The 20,920-nt window shown below is 38.9% G+C and overlaps 1 protein-coding gene across 1 annotated transcript; it reads right to left on the reverse strand.

Moving 5' to 3' along the window:
* Nucleotides 1-2,084: 2,084 nt before the first annotated feature.
* LOC131778503 (uncharacterized) lies at nt 2,085-20,920 on the reverse strand. Its single transcript, XM_059094917.2, has 21 exons — nt 20,768-20,920; nt 18,130-18,495; nt 16,819-16,955; nt 15,652-15,708; nt 14,251-14,369; nt 12,916-13,110; nt 11,871-12,081; nt 10,905-11,215; nt 9,999-10,227; nt 9,737-9,760; nt 9,266-9,599; nt 8,087-8,440; nt 7,729-7,755; nt 6,987-7,176; nt 6,013-6,195; nt 5,804-5,882; nt 5,316-5,440; nt 4,740-4,892; nt 4,073-4,241; nt 3,003-3,193; nt 2,085-2,531 (listed from the first exon to the last, which is right to left on the reverse strand). Exons 1-21 carry the CDS (start codon nt 20,785-20,787, stop codon nt 2,382-2,384), a joined length of 3,624 nt encoding a protein of 1,207 aa, XP_058950900.2. The 5' UTR covers nt 20,788-20,920; the 3' UTR covers nt 2,085-2,381.

The following is a 20,920-nucleotide window of genomic DNA, read 5'->3' on the forward strand; positions in this document are numbered from 1 at the left end:
ACTATGAGAAACGGAACAACGTAACAGGTGAAGTATATCCAGCTTGAATGTTAATAAAAAAAAAAAGACAAATCTCCGAAGATGATTGCATTACTATTAGATTCATTTGTCATTCAAATTCTTGTTCGCCTAAGTTATTACTTCAGGTTATTTTCTTCTGTCATTGTCAATGATCTCAAACAAAGGAAAAAGTAAAAGATTTAAGGGCCCCAGCAAGATCAGTCCATGTGATCTAGAGGTCCGGACAATGGGAGACTGATTTTTATTTTAGAAAAATTCAAGTAACGAAATTGTCCAACAAAAATTTTGGGAGCACGGTCGATATTGGGACGCCATATAAGTACCTTTTCGGGAGTAAAAATGTTGCGTCCAGAGAGAAATTGATTCCTAAACTAGTCATCTATCTACCTACTGTGCTATAGCATACAAACACATGAACACATATTAACCTTTTTACTACCAAGATCTCCTTAGCAATTCTCCTCACTGTCTGCAATACAGTTCTCATGCATGTTGTTAGTATTTAGAATTTGGGATTGGATCAGCTAACAATCGCACTGATTTCCTCTTACTGTATCCCTGAATCAAACAATAAAGTCATGAGAAATACGGAAATTATCACCAAGTTGAGAGGATGCTGATTTTTGAGCATATTCTTCTGTCAGTACAAGGGAAAATGTATAGAAAACACAATGGAATAAGCATACTTACGAGGTGGTAAAAGGTTAAGCGCGAAAATTAGCTTTGTGAAGTCTGGTCAGAAATCACCGTGTTTTATCAATAAAGTGCGGAATTAAATTTCACTATTTGACCAAATAGAATCTATGTTGCCATGTGTCTGTTCAGTGATGAATCGTCACAGATGACATTAAAATGTGGTACACAAAAAAAAAGTGGCACATGGTGCGCGCTATTGATGGTGACGTCATCTATGCGTACGTCCTCCAATAGACAGACAATAAGCAAGAACCAGTCAAAATGCGTTCATAATTCACCAAATAACAGCCAATAGAAGATTGCAGCTGTCACTCAGAGGCCCTAACTAACGAAAAGAAAAAAAAAAAGAGGAATAGGCTTTGGCTGATAACTCCTACCTAGACCTTGATTATTGTGGATATCGCAAAAACCTCATCCAATAATTGTTCATAAAACCAGCTGTAAACTATTGCTTATCAACAGCATTGACTTAACACTGCACGCATTGTTTGAACGATTACATAAATTAACTGAGAAAGCAGTATAAATTCTGAAATAAACTTCAGAATGAATGGTTGGTGGGTAGAGTATTTGTAATTCACGCAAACTGATCTGAATGCGATCTGTTTCATCTGAACACATTGACACTCCAACCACAAAGAAAAAAAATTTAATGAAACTAGATTATAATTAATACTTTTCTTTCTATTTAACAAATAGAGAAGCCTTGACTGTGCTCTATTCTGTTGTAAAGCAGGCAGGAAGCGGCGAAAGCACGAAAGAAGTGTAGTGAGAAACATGAGACGTAGTCGAGTAATTTCTGAGGCTTGCTTTATACTGCGATGACCGGAGATTGCCATGATGAGCTAGCCGCGATGGATCTCAGCATGATCTCAGTTGCTCTGACACCGTCATGATTGGTATGAATTTACCAGTTATGCCAGTCTAGCTATACGTTTCATCATTCCTATTTTTTTCTGCTTTGTTTTTGAACACGAAACTATAACACGGGTGTTAGCTGTATTTTTTTTTTATTTCCGTACGTAAGCTTGCAATCTGACTGAGCGTGAAACCTTCAGAAGTCGGAGTGTTCATTTCGTTTTCTCGTTGAGGAGTTTCGTTTTTGCTCATGTTATAATAACGTCAGTTACGGCGCTTGGCATGTTTACAGAACTTTCTTTGTTCTTTTGTTACTAATTGCCGACTCGCTTGTTCCGAAATTTCACGAAAAAAAGCTAGAGAGAAGTCCGGGAAAAGGTAAGACATAGTCAATAGTACAATTTGGCAGATGACATGACAGCTTTAGCCCTCTTGTTCTATGTTCTATACCCTGATAGAGAACTTTACTATGAAATATCTCCACGATCCAGCAAACAGAATAGATTAACTCATAAGTAAAGTGATACCTTTATTTAACCTTACATTTTCCCAAATTTGCAACTTGTATAGCAGATGAAGGGGAGAGTTTTTGACCAGATCTTTGAACTAAAAGAATTATATAAAGCAAAGGTAACTTATAAATGAGAATACGTCCATGGATTTTTACCTACGGTCTTTTTTATTTTCCTCCCTCCACTGAAAAAAATCAGTAATGAAGAGAGAGGAATATCGAAAATAAAGCTGCAAGATTATAGCTGGTTAACTCCCTGATCCATCAAAGTGCACGATTTTACATCGTCACCTAATTAGGGTTGTTTCTTAAAAACTTTTCCTGGCTCTTCTTTCTCCCTTACTTCCTTCCTCAGATCCACCAACATCCTCCTTAGGTCGTCAAGTTGATCCTGAAGGTCTTCATTTGTTACTCTACTGAAACGGTCTCTATCACGATAGCACATCTGAAACGTGAGGAAATTGTACGTCTCAAAATAAAAAAAAGAAATCGCTAAAAGTTGACGAAGAAAATAAGATGGCGATGGACATATTTGTGAAGTATGAACTATTATGTCAACAACTATGGAACATGGATATGTGTGCATAACGTAAGTAATATGAAGTGAGATTTATGCCTCCTTTGCCTGGTCACCCCGTATGGTCAATCATCATACCCCAGCACGCTCCTCCCGCCTCAAGGGATTTTTCCCGTAGCCAATTAGAAATATGTGGCAAGGGAGCTCTTTATGTAGCAGCTCTCAGACTCTGGAATTAATTATTCGCCCTGTTTATAATTAACAAAAAGTGTTTAAGTTATGTGTGTCTATGCCCTATGTTAGCATATCACTAATGAAGCCAAACCATATACAGCTTAGATTTCTAGCCCATCACCATCCCCCTCCTCCACCCTCGCCCTCCCCCTCTTTCGGACATACCTTGGCCAGCACTTTAATGCCCGGAAATCCCAATGAGACCAAGGGATATAGTAGTTGTCCTGAGGTGTACTTTACTGAAGAACGCCCTACTTCTTTACCGTTCAAGGAGAACAACACAGAGACTCTATCCTTACGGACTCCTTTAAAATCAACTTCACAGGCGATGAGATCGCCGCGATAAGCCATGGCTCCTTAGTCATCAACATAAGGTATTTAGAACATAGCAAAAAGAGGACAAATTAAACAAAGTTAACCAAAGGTGTAACAACATTGAGTGAAATTCAAATTGAACCCCTTAACGTTTACAATCTAACATTTCTGAATCTTTTTCTTCTGTGAAATCAGATGTTTATTGTTGCAAGGTGGGATTAAGGAGGACAGTAAAACCTTGAAGGCGTTTTCAAGTGCCTTCAGAACCTTGTTAGTCGGTAACTGGTAATTTTACCCTATTTCAAATTCGCCCCTAAAACGTCTTTGCATGAGTTTGCCCCCTGCCGTAAAACATGCACGCTCCCACCTTTACCAGTTCACCCCTAAAATATTTCAACATGTCTCCTTACGGTAGAACATTTTGAAATCTTAATTTACATCGATCAACATGAACTGATTTCACAGCAAAACCATAACAAAGTTCGACCAACATATAAATTATCAGCCGTGTGAAATGACACACGACTACCGAACAAGTGATGCAAAGCCGCATCATTACTCCGATCTTTATTTAACGCGGTTGACGCCATTTATGCTAGTGTTCGTAGCAAATTTCAGGAAATACTTTTATGAACAAACTAGACTAAAACTGCTTCTTTAGGAGGCCACATACATTCGAAAGCAATGACCAACATACGTATGTTGTAGTTTGATACTCGCACTCCTGCGTCGTTGCGCCCAGCATTTCATAACGACTTATCGTGCTTTTGAACTCTAGCCTTCTCCATCAGAAAACGAGTTGAAAGATTTAGGGGCGAACTCGTCTTGCTACGAGGGGAGACCTCACAAAGATTGTAATGGGACGAAACCTCCGTAAACATTTTAGTTAATACGTGACCTGCGGTCAAAGTAACCCATACCTTCGATCTCTCTTCCCATTTCAGGGCATCTACTGTCAAATATTTTCCCATCGTCTACGTGGTAACCAACTGTTCCATTATACCAACCAGGCATTTTGTGAAGGTCGTAATCCTTATTCACGGCACCTAGTGCAATAAAACGCCTCTCTCCAGTTCTCTGAATGAGTACCTGAAAAAAGGATGACGGTCTAGTCTTTCTATTATTTCTCGCTAAGCTCACAGCTCACTCTTTAAAAGTAAGTATAGTGGTTCACCAAAATAGAAACGAGGAAGAGCGCCTACAAGAGAAAGGTAACTAGGGCCTGGGCTTTCAAAAAGAGGTGTACTTATGTCGCTTTTCCAGAGATTTTACCGTGTAGCAGGAATTATGATGGAGGGTGGGGGGGCTATACAATAAACTATGGATATATGTATGTCTGTCTATCTATCTGTCTATCTCTCTATCTATCGGTCTATCTAGCTACCTGTCTGTCTGTCTGTCTGTCTATCTGTCTATCTTTCTGTCTGTCTGTCTATTTATCTGTCTATCGGTCTGTCTGTCTGTTTGTCTTTCTCTCTGTCTTTCTCTCTGTCTGCATGTGTAGTCATGTGCAGACAGTCACCATACACCCACTCGTATGCGTGGGTGTATGGTATGTATGTATGTATGTGTAAAACAAAGCCTCACCTCAAATCGTGGTGTCTCTGGTGTAAAGGGAGACTTGAATATGGCACTGTGAATGTCGTTAGGATTTGCATCTTTGCATTTTTTGCAGAAATCAGGTCCCATGTAAGTTAGGAGACAGCCATCCACAGCGATTCCCGGCGAATCATACCACGCCTTAAAACAATGATCGAACGAAACTTCAGTTACATGAGATATCTTTACAAAAGTGAGACAAAGAGATTGACACAGAAATAATTTCACAACTCTGCAAAAGTAGTTGTGTATATCTATATGCTCATATATCTTTTACAAGATTTTTATGTCATAATCAAAATAATTAATTTAAGTTGAACATCATTGTAAGTACTCATAACCACACACATCCCAAATCTACTTATAAAGCTTCAAGGGGAGAGAGAAAATATGTTACAAAGTGTATTCAGTAATTTTCTCCGTTCACATTTAAATTTGCATGAAGGAAGAATTTTTGTGTAAAATAAAAATGTAACAAAGGTATTTCCTGGTGTAGCAAGATCTACAGAGTGTGGTGGGGAAACTGTTCCTTAAGAAGTGAATGTAGGCCTGAAAAACACTTACTCCTTGTCCAAACGCAAGTTTCTCCTCCTTGTTTCCACGCGGTCGGAATATTTCCCGTACAATCTGATTAGTCATTTTCCGACCTCCTTCATTTTGTTTTACCAAGTGATCCACCTTTTTCTCCTCTAAACAAATATAGGAAACTACCCTATTAACTTGGCCTGTTTTGAATGGTGTTAACAAAATCATTGCAAATGACTGAATATATGAAAGTTATATATGAGATACGCGGATCAAGAAATGAATATGAAAGTGATCATCCCAGTAATGAACACTACCTGAGCAGTCGTGAAACTAAGGCCTGAAACAATCACGATACGCGTCTTTTTTATTCTTATCCTAAATAGTTTGAAATTCTCCAGAAATATTCGTTCAATAATACCCTTGCTGGTTTTGGTAGGACAACAGCTCTTTCGCACCTTCTTTAGTTTGTTTTATGACCGCATCATAAATGTGAGGCTATTAACAAATCAAGCATATCACCCTACCTGTGAGGGGAAATTTATAACCGTACTTCTCAAAGTATCTTCTTTCTAGGTTCTTCACCAGTGTATCCAGGGTTCTACTCTATCGAATCAAAGAAATTTCAAATCAAAAGCAAAGAAAAATAACTGAGTGGACATAAACGATAACTCTCAACAACAGTGGCTCTCTTAAAAACTCACAAAAATATATTAGCACAGCGTTACCAGCTTACCCGTCCTGCCTCATCCAAAGCAGGAGTATAAGACGATCTGCAGCATGGACTCCTCAAAAGGATGTACCGGAGTAACATCAGTGAGAGAGACAAAATGTTGAAAGGCACTGGTATTGGATGATTGGTGCTGTAAGTCCTGACAGTAATGGCTCTCTTGAAAGACCACTCCTGCAGTGAATTATCCTAGAGACACAAAGAGGGACTTAACAGCCTTCAAGGAGGTACCAGCAAATAGGAACAACAGGCGTCACTTCCTCAGCGGGAGAAAAACTATGTCATATCGTACACAAGAAACAAAATTCTATATCATTTTTGTTTACAAAAAAACTCCTCGAAATTTGAATTTAAAAACTATGAATTCAATTGCGGACGCGTCTCACAAAAGGAAAAGGGAACTTAAGCAAGCCACAACGCCAACGGCAACGTATGGGTCAACGAAAGATCTAGTAAACAATAGCTCAGCACGTGCGTTTTAAAACTGTCTACATTTCTTAGCCAACGACGTGAAATCACCAAAATTTGCGTGGTCTGAGAGTGGAACCTCGACGGCAAATTTTCCCGGCAAGTTTCTCTTAAGGCTGTAAGGCTGCTTACATGCGTTAAGCTGAAGTTGAGGTGTGGCGCCGTAAATCTATCTAAATAAAAATATAGCTCTATTTTATCGATCGACTTCTTCCTCAGCGTTGCCGTCCTGACTGCTTAAGGTCCCCAATATCATTGACGGAAGCCTTGAGCTGCTCCTCTCGGGTTGATCATCATTCAGGCAGGGAAACAACACGGGTTTGATGTGGAACCTTTTTAACCAGTTAGGTTGTAATATTGTTGGCCAAAATAGATCTATATTTGATCATAGAAGCTTATCAACTTTACGAAAAATATCTGGTATCTTTTACGAAAAAAAAGCCCATATTTTCTTTATTCTGGATTATGAGAAGAATAAATTAATTCCGTGATGGTAGGGACCTGTTTAGTACCTGAACCTGCTGATACGTATTGGAGAGCAAAGCAATCATCATGTTCACGAGAAGAACAACTGCCATGACTAAGAACAAGCCGTACAGCACTTGAACAAGAAAAACGGAAAGATTGTCGACGGAGTTCAACCTATCCAGGTCAGCTAAACCCAGCAACGACCAGATTAGGTGCTTTACCATGTTCCACCAACTGTAGAACAGTTTCAAAAGCAACGAGTCAGATAAAATAATCATTCATTCAGTTTTTCAACTGAGAGCATTATGTCTTTCCTCAGGGAAACGACACATAGCCAGCCGTTTATATATTAACATAAGTGAAACTAAGCCGACGCACTGGGCGTACTGGGTCGCCGCCTCCATTGCCACACAATTTATTTCAGCTCGCAACCATGAGTTATAATTATTTGCAAAGCATTCAAAACACGTAATTCACTTTCAGAATTCACAATTTCACTTTTCCCCTACCCCCTCAGGGGACCTCAATTTGCCTTTCCTCAGGGAAACGACAGGTTAGCCAGCCATTCATTATATTAAAACATGCAAGTGAAACTTAGCTGATGTAATGGGTCGCTGCCCATTTTCCTCACAAATTCAGGTCGCAACCATAAGTTTTAAGTGACTGCGAAGAATTTTAAACACAGAATTCAAGTTTAGCGAAGATATCGCGTAATTCTGTGTATTTACGATCAGTACACAATGTTAAAAATTAGAATAAAAACAACAACAACAGCCTTACTCTTACCAAATTATCCCTGGTTCACTGCATACCCTTGAAATAATAGGAGAAAAGGAATGGTTAAAATTTCATAGTGGTAAAGATAGTAAATAAAAACGCTTTTCATAGAAAGTCTGGCACTTTGGTGTAAGTAGTTTTAAACTCCTTTTACACTTCCATCCAAAATTAAATCTCACTTGATTAGCTCTAAGCCAAATGTCACTTTCTTTGAGCGCCTAGACACACATGAGGTTCCCTTCCCAACTTAAAAAAAAAAAACATTCATGCTCCGGAAAAAAGAGTAAGAAATGAATAAGGACAGCAAGTTAGAATATGTTATTTATGGGTTCGAAGATTTATTAGCAAGATCACAATTTGTACTCACAAATCACCCGCGGAAGCTTTTCTTGAGGTATAAGCTTTCTCAGCAATATAAATCTTTGTCATGGGCAGCGCAAAGGCCAGAATCATGGCCAAAAACTGCCAAAATATCGTCAAGACATCAGAGATGATGAAAAATAAGGCGATTTGTATGGCACCCATTTTCCGCAAGCGCTCTATGACTTGACCAAAGGCTCTTATTGTGAGAAACATGGCAATAAAACCATAGAAATACTCCGACACAACCAAGAGTCTGTTTTCTGATACGTCGGTGGAGATCCCTAATGTGATCATGCGTAATATGAAGGTAATTAGGTATAAAACAAGAATGATGAAGTCCAGCACATTCCAGCGGTCGCTATGAATATAATAGATATTAACTGCGTTAGAAGAGCATAATGCACAGATCGTACGTTATTCACACGCAAGAGAATCAGTTTACGCATGCACACTATGTGTTGTTACATTTTTCACAGAGAAAAATGTTAAAAAAATAAGTTATTGCCATGAAAATAGAATATTTCAACTGTTGGTTTGCCAATTGCTTATTTTTTTCCTCTTGCTTGTTAGTTTCAAAATCATTATCGTGTGGCTTAAAACTTTAGTATGTAGATTGTCAATGCGAAGCATCGGCAATACGGTCGTTTTTAATGTCTAGGATCTCGTCATGGGTAAAACCCAATTTATGACCTGAGAGTACCTAAAAAAAAAGGAGTATCGACCCATATTGGTGTGCCTTAACAAATAACAATGGCCTATAATGGTGTAACCAAGAATCAAAACATGTTCATACCGGTGTGCCCAAATAAGTAAAAGAGGAGCGACTCCTGGTTCACATACTGGTCTACCCAACTAATGTGCAGTAATCCTAATCGCTGTGGCAAAAAAGTGAGCGTGGGCTCGTATTGGCGTACCAAAACATTTGATACTGGCCCCTATTGATGCACCCAAGCATTGAAAATGGTGCTCTTTATCATGACTGATGCAGCTCTAAGCAATGAACAGTGAGCTGCAACACCCAAGTAGTCAATAGTGCTCAATTTGTTACCTTAATCAAGATGGTTAACTTTTTTTCCGTTAGTTAAATTCATTTGGTCACTGGTCGCGTCTAAGTTTTCCCTCTACATGTTTGTGAATCTAATATTCTCCAAAAGTAAAATAAATCGATCAGAAAATGAAATACCTGAAGTAACGAATGAAAGTCTTTCGTAAAATGCTGTCATTTCCTGTTTCGTTTACTTGTGGATCCTCAGGTGAACATAATCGGTGGGTGTATCCGTCACTATTTCGCCTCTCTGTGTGTGATTTCACTCCGTTCTTTTTAGCACTGATAAACTGCATAATCTCCATAAAAATGCGTCCCACGAAGAAAACTGATAAAACCAATTCTAGTCGACTGAAGGAAACAGTTGAAGGAGAAAGGCAAAGAGCGAAGTGAAGAATGAGGAGGGTGATATAGCTCAGCGTGTCGCGAAAAAAGACGAAATAAGGAGTCGTAAAGTAATCCTTGTATTTCTCTGAAAGACAAGGAGTGAGACGCTAGCTTAGAATGGTACTCGAAGAGCGCTGACAATCTTCAAAAATTATTGGAAAAAAGTCTTTAACGGTCTATGGATATATAGCTACCAAACACGCCAAATAGGCCCGTCCTCACCATAGATGTCCTTTCCCTCGATGCCTGTAAGAAAAGTGAAATATGGAAATGATAAAGCCAAGCACACTTCCGCGCAGTGGAGGGAGATGCAAGAGTCTTTAAATTACATCACCGTCTGTGCATTGTGCTGTCTGTCTGATCAATTACATCACCGTCTGTGCAAATTACATCACAACGGGATTTAATACTTTCTTCTTTCCAACACAAAATAGGAAATTAATTCTTCTGAGAGATGTGGAAATGTTAAACCTCTCCAAGTTACCTTGTATGACAGCTCTCCCTAACGTCTCGTGTGACTCGTATTCTCCAAAGTGAAGTGCTGTGCCATCTTTAGTTACCATCTTTTTTAATTCTGATAATTTGGCGTTCTCCCCAATACCGACGGGAACGATGTTAACTTGCATATCCTTTATATTCTTTTCTAAACGCTGTAACTTCTCAGTTTTTTCCATTGATATATTCAATGTGTAATTCAGAAAAAATACGACCACCTGATGAAAAATCATACTAAGATTAAAAGTGATATTTAGTGTAATTCTCAACCTCAAACTCACGATGTTGGTCAATTATGAACCGTGAAACTCACCAATCTTGAAAACTACGTCAGTTTTTCTTTTTTTTAGAAAAGAACTGCCAGAAAGTTTCGACGTAAAAAGTCCAATTACTTGTAACATTACCTAATTCTTCTATATATTGCAGATTTTCTTGAACGTCTTGAATCCTGTATGTATTGTCTAGATTATTAATCTTTCTGTCTGGCTCGCCATTGAATTAATATTTCTACACAACTGATAGCTGGAGATGTTTCAGGAAGAAAATGAGACAAAATATAATTGTTTCCGTCTGAAACATATATCAATGCTGCTTGCGATCATCGAAATCAATCACAGTTGAATATGAATTTTCATATGGCTGCAGGTAGTACAAGCAACACAGGTCGAATAAAACGATAGAGTGCAAAAACCGTTCCGAGTGAGTACACTTTTGGAGGTATCCTCCTTCCTTTGCAGTGTTACTCCATAGAACTATCACCGAACTTACAATCGCAAGTGTTACCTTACCAAGACCCAATAACCAGCTAATGGTTAAAAAGTAAACCCACTCTTCCTTGCTGAATCACCAAACTCGAAAGAGCAGCGGACATCGGTCGTGCGCGCATATACCTCACCTTCTTAGCATCTTTTCGAACGTTTGGGCTTTTGAATGCACGACAAACGGTTTCGAGGTCTTCAAAGAGTAGAGCAGGAGAGCTTGGCTGCTCTAACTCGGCAATCCTATTTTGCAGTGTGGCCTTACAAGAGCACCTCTCTTCAAAGTTGATGCCACCAATGAATTCGTTGTTTTTACGTAAAATCACACAATAGTTGGCTGATTGGCAGCCATATTCCTGAACGATGTAGCTCATGGTCTTCTTGATCAGATCAAATTCTTCTTTTAGCGTATCTTTGTCCAGCGTCAAAACAAAACACATTTCAGTTTCTGGAAGTTAAGGAAAGCAGAAGACGCTATCCCATCAAGCCATTGAGTTAAAAAAACATAAATCAACAAACACTATGCATCTAAACAACTCCCTAGTTGCTGATGGTATCTAATCTCAAGACTTGGTTCCAGTGGCGACATAACGGTCACAACAATTCTTATGATCTAATGGGAATAAATAGGTGGCCTACAAATAATCCCTGACCAATTTTAACTTTATCTCACAATGGAAATAAATACAAATAACTAGCCCTCTTAAATAATAATTGGCCAAAACTCATGTTAAATAAAAATTTTGAACTCAAGCCGAATTGATGACTTAAGGTGAACTTTTTTTAAGTAATGCTTGAAAGGTCTCGCAACAAATCATGGCGAGGAATTGATAGCGATCAATAATAATGTTTCATAAATTACAGAGTTTAACGTTTCATTGCTGCAGCTAGAACTCCTGTGTTGTGTCAGTTGGGAGGACTAAACTGACGTGGTAACGCAGTTTTAAAGAGGCAGAAGTAAGATACGTCAATGCTATCACCCTTCCCTCCTCCAGGCTCAAACCTTGATTACCAAAGAGCTTGCTAAGCGAAGTAAAAACGCATCATCATCTACTGTAAAATGTCAACAACTTTAATGACATTTAAAAAACTATATCACAAACCTCTTCCTTTCCTCAAGCCCTGTTTTATCAAATGCACAACGAAGAAAATGGCAAAGAGGAAGGGAAATAAGAAGATGTCAAACACTGTCCAAAGGTTGAGAAAAAAGTATCCCCAGCGTCTACGTGAACACCATGAATTTTTTCGCATTTCGAAAAAGGAGCCGTACCATTTAGTGATGAGCAAGTTATACACTACCGGGTGAGAGAGGAACTGCGAAAAAAATCGTCATTATATTACTTTACGCAACAAGTTGAAAATTTGCTTTAGTTCTTACATATGATTTATCACAGGAGAGTTTCATGTCACACTAAATCTTTTTTTTTAATATCGTCGCGAAAAAACGGTGACACACTCGGGTGCACCTGGTGCCGCACTTTTTTGTCCTTACCACTTTTGACGTCACTTCTGATCTGTTACAGAACAGACCCACGGTAACATCTATTCGGAAAATGTGCATGTAGGAAAACTATCAAGTTACCCAAGCAAGGGTGAGAATTGTAGAGAATCTTAATCTTTAACTTTTGCACCACGTCATTTATTGATCAAACCATCTGCAACGTCAAGCAACGCGGCAGGTCAGAACAGCTAAGAGTCTGTCTGCGAGAGAACCGGGTAGGCATGACGAATGCCATCTCACCGATTTCTTTCAAAATTTCTCAGATTGTTTGTTTTCTAACTTTCTCAGATTGTTAGTTTATCAAAATTTATTCAAGAGCCTTAAGTGGTTTGGGTTCCCGCCTAATATTTGGGGTTCGAGAGCTCTCACATCAAATCCCAGGGATTAAACCCCAAATTTTCTTCAAAAATTTAACTTCCAACAAATCTCTCTCAAACTCATGGGGTGTTGTATTCACTGGAGTTCTTCTGCTTCTCTGTTAATTCAATGGATGACGTTGAAATGACGTTCTGTTTTTTGGAATGGTATTAAATTGGGCTTTGGTCACCAAGTTGCCTAGATATGCAGCAGCTTTCCCGCTAGAATCTTCTATGGGGGTGGAGTATAATAAATTAACTAGAAACTTTTTTTTATTATTTGTGTTGTACCTTCTTCTGCTCTGTGTCGATTGCCTTGTCAATCACATAGTCAAAACAACTTTGAAATGTTTTTCTGGTGTCGGGGTCAGCTTTTAGAGGGTCTATCAAGGCTGATGTGAACTCATCTAAAGATTTTTCCAGCATCTCTAGATCATCTTTTTCCGAGTTTGCATCATGTGCTAAATCTCGGAGTGCTTTGTTGACCTGTGGGAGAAAATAAATTACGTTAATCAAACGGCTCTATTAAAATCATTGATAATGTTTCTGAACTCCTCCCAGCCTCAAGTTGTTGAGAATGACAAGAGAGTTTTTACAACAAAGTCTCGATAACCAATACTATATTGAGCTTCATTTGTTAGTGTCATTGATTGTGTCGCACGGTCTACGCGGCTACATGCATGCAATATTAGGGTCTCAGTGGGGTTTAAAATCGTTAGCCGGAAAACTGCCAAAACATTTAGCCAGGGGTACATCCGTATCGAACACTTCCTCGTCATCTGACTCGCCACGTGCAATGAGTTGCCTGCACCCGTTTTTAAGAAGTTACCATTGGGCGTAGTTTCTTCGTCGAATCCTTCTCCTGCTCTTGGCAGTGAGCATATCCCCTTTGATCCCAGTGACAACCATCGGAACTGGATCATATATAGGCTTTAAGCTGTTCTTTTCGTTCTTTTCAACGATGTGCGTCTTCTTTTGCCAGCGGATGTCTTCATATTGTCTTTTTGCTCTCTGTCATGCTTCTGTATTTTGTCGTCGTCCGGATAATCTGTTTTTCTTTTCACTTCCGGGAATATACCGCGCAGCTTCCGTCCAAACATTAATTTGCTAGGAAGGAGGTGTAGGCACTAAGCTACCCCGAATGATCCCACGATTTTGGTATCATCCAAGCCATGCCAGAGGACTCGAACTAGATAAACTGGTGAGGATGCACTATGTATATATATGAATTAAGTTTGGGAAAAAGAAAGAGACTACGCTTTTTCTTGACAAGCCTGTTTCGTGATTAGATCACTCTTTGGGGGATTTTAATGGCAATATTGTAACCATCGTAGTTATATGATAAAATTTGCATAACAAATGTGGCGGTAACTTTAGATGTTTTGTTCAGCTATTACGTGGCAACGCTTTGTCTCTGTGACGGCATGAAGACACGAATTCAGTGCGTTTGTTAAGAGATGATAATTCAGGTCGGCAAATGATTAGGAATATATATATATATATATATATATATATATTCTCTGTGACTCTGAGTTTCGCGCCTAAGCGCTCGTCAGACGGAACTTTGTTCCGTCTGACGAGCGCGTGTGTCGGTAAAATATGTTAAGATCAAGTTATAATACCAACCTGAAAAGCTTTGAGTAAGCTATTACTTTTACAGCGTGATAGGGTTTCTGGAGTCACTTTCTGGTTAATATCGTCGAAATCTCCTTTACGCAGAGCATCATCGAGTTCCTCTTCAGTTTCTGTAAAACAGTCATACTTAAGTAAGAATGATTCACAAGTATGAACATCTTCAGTTCAAAACCAACCACAGTTTAAATTCCATTTATCATTGTTTTTTAGTCGTTTCAGTACATCTCGTTGGTCTTTAGTCAAGTTGCTGTCATGTAGTGACGCTGATTGTATGGTGGAAGCAATTCTACTTCTGATGTTATCCTTAGTCGGCTCAGATAGCTCCCGTTGCCGAGACAAAGTCGCCTGTTGATGTCCAGTATGGGAACATTCAGCCGTCTTGTTGGCTCGTTTGTCGGCAATAGTCGTAACAGTGTCAAGTAAGTCAATAGGTATCAGATGTTTCAGTCCGTCGTGTAGTTGTGTTTGTTTTCGTAGCGCTTGAGTCTTCTGTGGCAATCATTTATCCGCGCTTTGACCAGTCGTCTTCAGGTGGCTCTGAGGATCTGAACGGCCTCTTGTGTGTTCAACGGTGACTTAAGTTTAATCCTGGCCGGAACTACGATGATATTTCATTACGAACGACAGTTTACAGGAAACCGACACATATCGACAAGTTACTGGACGAGTAATCTTAAAACCCGACATCACAAAAAGCCACAACTATCAGGATTCTAACGCGATGAGCGCAACTAGTAGGTAACACGACAGACAGCTTATCCGACGAAAACAAGTACCTTGGCCGTGTTTTTTGAAAGAACAACTATATCGAAGACTTCATCCGACGAAACATTCATCGAACTATTACAACTACCGAAGCTAAGGACACCGCAACCCCTATGACTAAAGCGACTTAGGCATATCTGAGAACATCTCGCGCATCCTACAACCCTTCGATATCCGCGTAGCTCACAGACCCATCTCTACACTACGTCAGTTACTGACAAAGTTAAAGACAAGGATGAACCGAGGAATAGACAGGGAGCAGTTTATGAGATCAATTGCCACGCCTCTTACATCGAAGAGACTGGCAGAAATTTCACAACAAGACTGACTGAACACAAGCGAGCGAAGAGGAAAGGTGATGTCAACAATCACATTGCTGAACATCATCGACTTAGGAACCACACCATTGACTGGGATTCTGCGCAATGCCTAACTGACTGCACAAACTACTTTCAACGACTGACTCTGAAAAGCTGGTCTAACAACTAAAAACAGACCCTCCCAACAGGCGTCAAACACTACCGGCATCATGCAAGCGATTCATTCACGACATTAACGTTATAAACGTATACACAATTACATGTAATTATATTGGATTCGTCTTCCTTAATGCTCTCTTTCACTTACTTTGATGTTGAGCTGGATCACTTGAGTCGTCGATACCTTCATGTTCGTCCTCAGATTCTATAAATAGACGGTAGATGTTAAAATTAGACCCAGCAACAAAAATTATCAAGATAAAACTGTATTCGATCAGGCTATTTTCTCTGGCAAGTTTTCCTTTTCCGTTTCTATTTCAAAATGAAAGAAGAAATTACGCCGCGCCAGATGGACAAGTTCCAAATCGAATCAAATCATCCCAAATTTTTTTATCCGTTTGTCGCACACAGTGTTACCAATTTAAGCCCATACATAATTGCGCCTCAGATAACGATGAGCCCACAACGCATGGGGTATGGTGATCGTAGAGAGCTTAAAAAAAGCGCATACTAACTCTAAAAGGGAAATATTCCCTTGGCAGAATCCCCGTGGAGCGATGATATCTTAGAAGATTTCAAAAATTTCTCATATTACTTTGGTTGCTAAATAGCTGATGCAAGATTTTTTTCGAGACCCTTTCCAAGTTTGCAGAGACGAAATAGATTATCTGAGGTAAGCCATGCATCCGGTCTCTTATAGATCACTGGCAACGGCCGATCACTCCTGCACAGCCTAGTGAGTTCACCCTACAATTATGATTAGTTGTTGCTTGCAGGAAGAAGATATTCCTTCGCTGAGAAAAATAGAATGAAATTGACGAGGAGATGGTAGATTACCTTCTTGGTGAGCTTGGACTCGAGCAAAGAGTCTGAGAAGCCGTTAATTTACTCTTTGGATACACGTGGCAAAGGAAAAAGATGTTTTGTAAGGACTCGATATGACTATATTTCTTTTTTTGTTACCCCAAAAAAAACCGTGTGCAGGGATTTTCCTGGTTTTGATTCCAACACATTCAGTGGAGAGCCAAAATGCTTCCATTTACCACAAAAACCTTGCGAGGTATAGATCCACAATGCAATATGCTGAGCATGGCTTTAAAATTAAATATACAAGTGTGCCAGTTGCGATCCAAGAAAGTTTTTCGCGAAAATTTCTCTCAATACCCAAAACAAAATGTGATTAATAGTTAAGGCATTTTCTGTTACCCTCAAAAGAAACAAACTATATCAACAAACGTCTCTAACAGGTTCACCAATAATGAATTAAGACACGTTATCAAGAACCGATACTGAAACACTTTGTGATCTTACTTACCAGAACCAACAGGAATATCCCCCTTGACCAGATCCTTATCAGCGCCAGTTCTACAAGCCGCGGCAGCTATACCTGGTAATGGCTCTCGCTCAGGCTTCAAAGGTTGCCTCATCATTAGAAGGTTAGGGCTCAAAGGTCTGAATAGAAGCAGATATGTCACGATATTTCTTGAAACTTTCTGAAATCCTTAAAAAGAATCTTTTTCAAGCCCACCTGGTTGAAAGGATTGTCAATCGGTACCTCATGCTGACCCGTAATGAGTGCAATCCCCTGGTTTCAGTTTCAGACACTACTTTTTTACCTCAAATTACCTTACACTGGCCCTTTTCGTTTTGTTACTCAAAAAAGGGTTCGCGACTTCGCAAAGCGTTATTGTAATAACATAGATATTAAGTTGGTTTTTTCATCCTTTAAAATAGGTAATATGTTTGTTGTGAAATACTCTATCCCTCGTGGGCTCCGTACCTGTGTGGTTAAAAAGTTTTTATGTGCAGGCTGTAATCCTGGCATTTATCACGTGCACGTGAGCACTTGGTCAGTGATAGGAACTCTCACGTTTTCAGGCATTTACAAAATTCTCAACAATGTCGCTCTGTGTGTTCTTATGAGTGTTTTAGCATCTTAGATCACGTTTCCACGACTCTCCAACTTAAAATCAAAGAAGCTATTCACTTAATCATCAATTTTATTATGTTAATTTAAAACTTTCCTTGTAATTGCATACATTGTTCTGTTTCTATTGTCTGTTTTGTCCAATGAGCATTTTGTTATACACTTTAAATTCAACTTTGACATTTGTATAAATCAGAACTAAAGATGACAGAGGAACTGTCGAAACATGTTTTTCAAAAATGTTGTATATTTTCTAAAAAGCTAAAAGGCAATTGACCAAATGAAAATAAACACAAAATTAAGGCCAGATTCAACTAAGTTGAACCTCATTTGATCCTACTTATCACTGGCTTAAGGGCAGGTTCATGCTTGACTACTGGAGGAGAAGTGTGAATTGATAATGCCAAATGCAAGTAGTCGTACCGAAAGCAATGCGTTATAGTTCGAAAGAGAATGTTTGAAAGGGATGATGTACTGAATGAACGAACTTCATTTTCATTTTTGTTTCGTAGTTGGTAGTGGTACAAGAAATTTTCTTGCATATTTCGTGATGATGGTTATGAAGATATATATATGTAAATTAGGAGGTCCGTGGGATTTGCAGTAGCAGCCGTAGAGAGCACATACGAAGTGGCCAAGTTTTCAGAATCTTCGACAAAATAATATTTGCTCTGTTACCGTATTATAGGTTCCGCTTACCGATATGGACTGGATCTCCGAATAGGCTCATCTTCAAAAGGTGGTAAGCGACATTGTCGTGAGCCCTCTTTGGGAAAATCCGATCCTTCCCTTTCCAACCTTTTCATTCCCTGATGCTCATTCACCAGCTCAACTGTCTCTTCCTGCGGGCGACATGACTTCGTCAACAGAGGTTTGTCGCCTGGGCATGAAAACATTAGTTGAACAGGTTTATCAGCTTGCTCCGGCAGCTCGGACTCTTCGTTTCTCGGGTCTGCTTTAGGCAGTTGAACTTCATCCCAATACGATGGTATTTCGGCGGATTTTGCTGCTACTACGGGATCTTCAGAGATAACGGACAGCTCTACTTTCTCTACTGCATCAGATCTAAAGCACAAGTTACCGCATGGAAAGTTATCATCCATCAGGTATATTCCAGTCAACAGCATGAAATATCAACAGAATGTTCCCACTGCCATCCCAAGGGTGTTATAACAGGGAATTCAGTAGGAAAGAGGAATAGAGGACGGCTTAACTTGGCGGAAAGAAGATCACTGAAAAAAGGTATGAAAGGGGTCGAGTGGACCCTGGAACCAAGGACAGGCAGCATTGGTAATTAATGGTAGTGGACTTACATTCAGTGATGAGACGAGCTGATATCGAATTAAAATTAACAAAACGAGGATGGTGAAAGAAAATCAGAATTTCATAAAAGACTCACCCAAAATCATATCTTATCTCCTGTAAGGTAATATTAAAAGTTCCCTCACAACTCACCTATTTTGTCATAATAATTATTATCGAGGATTATTATTGTGTTTAAGAAACCACATGATTATTTTCTAAGCTTTCGTTTATTGTCACAACAATTTCAACTTTCTTTAGTGACGTAAGATTCTGAGCTGCGTTATTACTTTTTTAGCAATATTGATATGTTCGGTTGAGTTAAGAACATTTCTCTTCTCGCGCGACGCAGAGCTGAAGATGGCTTTAAACTGTTGTTTTCTAAAATACTTCTAATCCATTAACGAATTATTTTCTTGTCGGATGCTTATGTTATTTTCTTTTCCAATGGTGCATTATGGGAATCACCCATCAGTTAACTTAAAACATGGCATTCTTCTTCAGTGAAATTTAATTTGCACTGATGATAAAGATTGCGAAAAACGGTTGAAAGCTGTAATGAAACGCAAAACGCAGACGTGATTGAAATTATAAAGAAACATACAAGAGAAAAAGGGATGAAATTGATAATCGTGAAAAACTGAATTTTGATTTTGTTCTAGAATAAATATTTGTCAACATTTGATTAACTGTTTTCCTTCATATCAAGTATTGGTCTTCTACCAGAACCGAAAACTGCAATGAACATGGAAAATGTGGTTAAATTCAAACCAATCTTGAATATTGAATAGCATCTATATTTGCGGAAGGAAGTCCGACTAGTTATTAATATCATGTTGCGTCACTGCGTCAGAGTTACTTTTCATATTTGCCCTGCTAAGAAACAAAGGTCTGAGAGAATCCTTCACTCAAAGATGCTGATGCGACAAAATGACGATGACAATGTTCTCATCCATCTGCTTACTTCTTCAGTTTTTTTTTTGAGTGAGATGAGGGGTAGGCGTGTCTGTCTGCCCCCCCTGTGACACAAATTTGAAATACAGGTGGAAACTTACTGCAGAGGACTTTAAAACCAACAAAGTATTTATCATTTTTAAAATTAATTAACCTTCCGCATTTTTGTCATTTTCTTTGCATAAGTATTCTTTTATATTGGTTTTTAAATTTTTGTTTTTTTTGTTTTTGTAGTTTAAAGTCTTAGGGTTTTAAGCAACGTGTTTATTGAGGAAGCTGTTGTTGTTGTAATTAAACTGTACTTATCCTTAACCGTACGCAATATCTTAACTTAACCTTATTTAATGTCTGATTGTTAATTCGCCTCCTTTGCCGTTTCGCATATTTACCTGAAAAGTTACAATAATGTGGTGACAGATCAAGATAACTTCCAGCTGATGGGTGTTGAGTATTCTCATCACCAGTTTGCTAAGTAATATGTAGATATTATAGGGAGAAGGAACATGTTGATCACTTGCGGGAGTTAAATGGTTTAAGACAGCAATTATTGCTTTTGTTAAAGATATGAAAACAATGTCATCGGTATGTTATATTTACATGAAAACTTGAAGATCGGATTTCAAAGTTGCTAAGTTAACCAAATAACGGCGTGTGAAGCAAAACCTACAACTAATGGGCATGGCAAAAAAATGACAAAGAAATAGTTTGAAATAAAAGCTTATTCGAACAAATACAAAATTTGCAATTTAACAACGGAAAAAGTCGGAAACTCTCGTGTACAGGCGACACGCCTACACGCGTGCTGGAATTGTTGTTTTCTAGACGGACGCGGAAATAAGATTGCGTATATAGCGTTGTGTTAGGAATTCTAAAAGTTGTCAGATTTAAAAGAAAACATTCTGTTGCATAATGCTTCAAGACCGAGGAGTGATCCGCAAGTTGCGAAGTCCACTTAAGTTCGCAAATTCAGTTTTCATTTTACAGCCATAATTTGTATCTTGTTTTGGAATCATAATATTGCTCACTCGAAAGCTCTTTGCGTCGGAATGTTTCAAAGAAAGTTTTCACAATCAATACTTACCTTTCACAGTTGCCAGCCATTATCCTCCTACGCAGGTCGCCAGGTAGTCTTTACGGGACTGTGGGCTAAAATGAAGTTCTACAAAGTAGCAGTTTTAACAAGAATCGATTGATCCCGACTCGTCTGCGACCTGATCTCGTTTTCGTGACTACA

This window comes from Pocillopora verrucosa, chromosome 1 (assembly GCF_036669915.1).
Source record: "Pocillopora verrucosa isolate sample1 chromosome 1, ASM3666991v2, whole genome shotgun sequence".
Lineage (NCBI taxonomy): Eukaryota > Metazoa > Cnidaria > Anthozoa > Scleractinia > Pocilloporidae > Pocillopora > Pocillopora verrucosa.